The sequence below is a fragment of the Pteropus alecto genome, unplaced genomic scaffold, assembly GCF_000325575.1.
Source record: "Pteropus alecto unplaced genomic scaffold, ASM32557v1 scaffold30, whole genome shotgun sequence".
Taxonomy (NCBI): Eukaryota; Metazoa; Chordata; class Mammalia; order Chiroptera; family Pteropodidae; genus Pteropus; species Pteropus alecto.
Genome location: NW_006429782.1, coordinates 1,563,509 through 1,568,863, shown reverse-complemented (window position 1 = coordinate 1,568,863; position 5,355 = coordinate 1,563,509). Strand labels below are relative to the sequence as shown.

General features: G+C 57.4%; 1 protein-coding gene across 2 annotated transcripts in view; it reads right to left on the bottom strand.

The window, feature by feature from the left end:
* Nucleotides 1-5,349, bottom strand: part of ZNF554 (zinc finger protein 554) — an 11,930-nt gene extending 6,581 nt beyond the window's left edge. The window contains exons 1-2 of one of the 2 annotated variants that reach the window (XM_006904197.3): nucleotides 2,102-5,349; nucleotides 1,022-1,104 (exon numbers count right to left, since the gene is read on the bottom strand). In XM_006904197.3, coding sequence (XP_006904259.1) covers nucleotides 1,022-1,063 — 42 coding nt within the window. In that variant the 5' untranslated portion in view covers nucleotides 1,064-1,104; nucleotides 2,102-5,349. Of the gene's footprint in view, nucleotides 1-1,021 lie in introns of both variants that reach the window. The other variant, XM_025043181.1, reaches the window with a different exon arrangement.
* Between the last annotated feature and the right edge of the window lie 6 nt (nucleotides 5,350-5,355).

Genomic DNA, 5,355 nt, shown 5'->3' with positions numbered 1-5,355 from the left:
CACGGGCTGTTTGGGATCCTGCATCCAGGGCCTCACGGCCTGGCTGGCCCGACAGCGGGTATGGGGAGACCGGGACTTTGGGCTGGGAGACAGTGCAGATCTAAGACACCTCTCTGGGTGACCCCAACTATGACAAAGTCAGGGATGACAGCTGAGCTGTCTGGGTCACTGACAGATGTCCACCGGGAAGGGCTTTTTCCGGAGGGGACCAAGGGAACCCAGCTGTTGGTCAGCTCTGGGCTTCTGGTGCAGAGATCGGTTGCGTCCCTGGGCTGTATCCACCGCCTGACAGATCTGCTGTCCCAACTGACAGACGCTGCTCCCCTCCCCCTCCTCCTGACAGACACACCGCAGTAAGGCACTTCCACTGTTAAACACAGCTGTCCCCAGCCTTCAAAAGGCTTATCCAGCCTTAAAAAGGACAGACATCCTGACACCTGCTACGACGTGATAAACAGTGACATAAGCCAGACGTGATAGGTCAAGTCCTGTGTGACCCCACTCATGGGAGGCCCCCAGATTCAGGAGCCAGATTCAGAGACAAAGAATAGATGGTGGGCCAGGGCCTGGGGGAAGGGAGGGGAGTAAGTGTGTAACGGGGACAGAGTGTCTGTCAGTCTGGGACGATGAGAGCGTCCTGGAGGTGGACGGTGGGGACGGCTGGACGACATGTGAGTGTGCCTAAGGCCACTAAGCTGGACACTTAACAGTGGTTAGGATGGTGAATTTTGTGTGCACTTTATCACAATTTTAAAAAACTCTTAAGAGGGTGGTGCTTTCCTGGGGGCCCCCCGCCCCGTGGGGAAGGTGCCAGACCTCGGCCACAGAGACACCCCAGCCCTGTGAGGCAGCCCCGCCGTGGGGAAGGGCTGCTGGCTCTGGCGCACAGTCCGAGCAGCATGACGCCCATGGGGAGTCCCCCTCCGTCTCCCGCACAGCAAGGGACCCACTTCCCCATCAGGACCGCGTTTCTGCGGGTTCCCTCCAAGGCAGCTCGCGGGCAGGAGCATGGCCAACTCACCTGATGCACCGGGGCCCAGGGCAGCGGGCGGCCGGCAGCCATGCTCTCCTCTCCAGAAAATGCAGGCTCCTGAGAGGGCAGAGCTGCGCGGGGAGAAAGGTGCGGTCACGGTGGGGACCGGACCCACGCCTGTCCCCGGGCCCCAGAACCCGCGCCGCCCTCCGTGCGGTCGAAATCCGCGCGTAACTTCTGAGTCCCCAAAAATTCAACTAGTAGCCCGCTGTCGGGCCGGAGGCCACGCCGAGCACATAACGGTGCATGAACACATATTTTGTGCGTTATGTGGGTTACACACTGCAAAGTAAGCTGGAGGGAAGAAAACGTTATTAAGAAAATCACGAGGAAAATACACTTGCAGTACTGCACGATTTTCCAAAAACCCTGTATGAGCAACAAGCGCAGTTCAAACCCGCGCTGTTCAAAGGTCAACTGAGCAGTCACGTTCTGTGAACTTGTTGGGGGGGACACCATTCGACCCAGTATGACCCCTGGACCCACATTCTGGAAGGCTCCGTCCTGACCCCGCGGGTGCCCCGTCCCCTGCACGTCTCCGATGGCTCAGGGACCGGCCTCTGGGCTGCAGCAGGAAGGACGCAGACGGGCCTGCCACTGACGGCCGGAGCGCGAGGTCCCGAAACCCGTGGGGGGTCCTCGGCTCCCACGCAGCCCCAGGACGTCCTTCCGTCCCCTGCTGGGTGGCAGGGCGCTTTCTCTCCCTGGCCCAGTGTCGGTCAGGCCCCTCTCAGCCCCCGAAGCAAGCGGGCCTCAGCCACTGGGCTTCCGAGGTCGTCTCTGCATCTAGTTTTAGCAAGAACTTGCTATGTCACTTTAGGGAGAGCCACCCACACCCCCACACACCGGTCACTTTAGGGAGAGCCCCCACGCACACTGGCTGCGCCACCCTCCCTCCCCCAGGCGATGGCGGTCACCGGCCTGCCACAGCACGAATCCTGTTAGCTGCTGTAGCCAGAATGTCCCCGGTGGTTCCTCTTAGCGATGGGCCATCCACTGACCCCACCTGCTCCTCTGCCTTAAGTCCCCGCTGGCCCCCGCTGTGCTCAGAGCTGGGCCTAGACTCACGCTCAGCTTTCTTATCCTGTGACAAGAGCTCCCGCCTGTTTCCACCAATGATGGCTGTCGCTTCTGGTTTTCGGATAGAAGCCCGAGGTGGCCCTGCTTCCTCCTCGCGGTGAAGTCTCTTGTCAACGGCAAACCCTCACGCAGACTCCGGGTAATGAGCTGGGGTCGTGTACTGGACACCTCACCGTCGTGACCTGTATTCTCGGGTGAGCCCTTCCAAGGTCACCTCCTCGGAAGCAGACGTGGCCATGGGCATGCCCCAGCAGCGGGAATTCCCACAAAAGACCCGCGGACTGCAAGACGCCGGCCATCTGCAGAGCTGCAGTTACGCCCTCAAAATATTTACTAACGACTGTCGTGGTTTGAATGTGTGTCCTCGGGAAATCCTTCGCTGCCCCTTCCTCGGGGCAGCTGACTTAAGCCCCCTCCCCTTTGGCGAGGACTGACCCGGCGACTGGCTTCCTGCCAACCCGCAGAGAAGGGGAGAGAGAGACTGCGAGCGGGGACTCCTGGCGGGCCCCGCCTTCACCAGCGACGCTGTGAGGGCAGCAGGTGTCCCCTGGTACGACACGAGGACCACGCCTCACCTCTGGGGCTTCTTCTCCGGAACCTAGAACCCCGGGGTAACCCTAAGAAGACGTCAGAGTCAACCTGAGGGGCATTCTACAAAATCCCCGACTGCCATGAAGACAGAGAAACCCTCCAGGGGGAGGGGCCGAGGACAAGGGATGACTGAATGTCACCTGGACCCCAGATGGGGTCCTCGACCAGAAAGAGGTCGTGAACGGAAAGCCTGGTGAAATCTGAATAAAATTCGTAGTCTGGCTAATGCCACGGGACCCGTGTTAATGTCATAGTTGTTCTTCTGGGTTTTGGTTTTATCTCGTGGTTAGAACTCGCACGGTGAGATCTGCCCTCACAGCAAGCTGTTAAGTAAGTGGCCGGGTCACTACTGCTGGCTGTGGTGTGATGCTGGCCAGCGGGTCTCCAGGGCTTACTCATCTCTCTTGACTGACACGTCACGCCTGTTGATTGACAGCTCCCCACTCTCCGCTCCCCAGTCCCTGGTAACTACCATTCCAGTTAATGCCTTCGTTTTGATAAATGTTCCACAATATTAACATTGGGAAATGTGAAGACCTAACAGATGGCCAACAGACTTATAAAAAAGATGCTCAGCATCGCTAAACACCAGAGAAACGCAAATCAAAACCACAGTGAGATCTCACCTCACACCTGTCGGAACAGCCGTCGTCAGTACATCAACAAACGACAAGTGCTGGCAGAGATGAAAAAAGGGGACTTCATGCGCTGCTGGCGGGACTGCGAATGGCTGCGGCCACTACGACAAACAGTCTGGAGGTGCCTCGGAAAATTAAAAACGGAACTACCATATGATCCAGTATTTAGCCAAAGAAATCCAAAAACACTAATTCGAAAAGACATATGCACCCCTGTGTGCACTGCAGCGTCACTAGTAACAACCGAGATATGGAAGTGACCTGGGTGCCCGTGAATAGACAACTGGATAAAGAAGGGGTACATATACACAGTGGACTATCACCGTAACAAGAATGACATCTTGCCATGTGCGACACTGATAAACCTAGACAGCATTGTGCTCAGTGAAATAAGGCAGATAAAGACAAATGCCGTATGATTTCACTTATATGTGGAATCTACAAAAAAACCAAAGGAATAAACAAAACAAACAGATACATCGATACAGAGAACAAGCTGATGGGTGCCCAAGGGGAAGGGATGGAAATTTTTTTAAATTAACATTTGAAGATGCATTCACAATGGGGTGCCGACACCCCTAAGGTGCTGCGAATGGATTCTTGGAGAGTGGGCAAGAGGGAAAAATAACTTCTTCTTTTTCGGTATAAAGGGCCGATGTATACACAGCACAGAAGTAGATATATAGTATTTCTGTCATGATAGGCTAAACCATGTCCCCCTAATGCACGTATTGACGCCCTGAGCTCCAGGACCTCCGAATGTGGCTGTTTGGAGAGGGGATCTTTAAAGAAGTCATTGAGGTAACATGGGACCTAATCTGACACAACTGGTGTACTTACAAGCAGACATAAGGACACAGACATGCACAGAGGGACACCAAGTGAGGACGCGGGGAGAAAGTGGCCGTCTACATGCCAAGGACAGAGAGGCCTGGAGGGACCAGCCCTGGATCACCGATTCCTGGCCTTCGAATATGAAAGGATAAGTGGCCGCCCCAGGAAGCCATAGAAACACCAAAGGCGGCTCCTTGCCCTAGCCTGCTGTCTAGGGGCTTCACACTGGGATTTCTGAAGCTGGGGGGCGGGGGTACAACCCTGCCCCCCACACTGCGTAGGACTCCTTCTTTGCTCTTGGGGCTTTAAATGCAACTCTGTCAATGGGTCCAAGCCCTCCAGCCCCTTCCCACCATTTCCAGACCAACTGCCCCCCCCTGCCTGGACTTCATGGGACCCTCCTCCCTAGTGACTGATGTCAACGGCCCCCTCAACACCCCTCTTCCAGGCAGGCCTGTGGCATCTGGCTCACGATCTTCCCTTTCAATGTTCAAACCACCGAAACTCGTCCTTTCTCCACAAGAAAGGCCTGATGAGCACGCCCCGCGGGGAAGGGGAGGGTCGGTGAGCTGGCGACGGCCAGCTGCTTCCTGAGTCTGTCATAAACGGAGTGGGCCCTGAATCTCACCAGAATCAATGCCAAGGCCTAAGGCAGGGTCCCTGTGGCACTGGGGACACCAGGGCCCGGTCGTCCTCTGAAGAGACAGTCCTGGACACAGTGAGGTGTTGAGCAGCATCCCTGGCCCTGTCCAGGCGCCCCCCAGTCGTGAGGACCACAGATGTGCCCAGACACCGCCCAGGCTTTCCTGGGGGGCAGGATCGCCCCGCCTGCGGACCCTTGGCCTCGCCCAAGGGGCCGAGAGAGTCTGGGCGTCCCGCCCCCCACTCTGCTTTACAGCGAAGGGCTTCCCCCCAGTTCCCTTTAACGTCCGGCCTCCGGGAGCGTGGTTCACGTCGCAACAGCGTTTATCCCGCGGGTCTGTCGCTCAGGGGCTTTTTCTCAGTGCTGGGTGGCCGTGGGCAAGCTGCCCGGCCTGACTTTCCTCTGTCGCCTGCAGAGTGACAGGTGGCGCAAACGCCAAGCAGAGCACCCAAGGCCACCCCTCCCGCCCCGGGGCCAGACTCGAGGTCCGAACCGCCGCCGACCACTTACGGCTGCGCGGCCCGGACGCGGGTGTC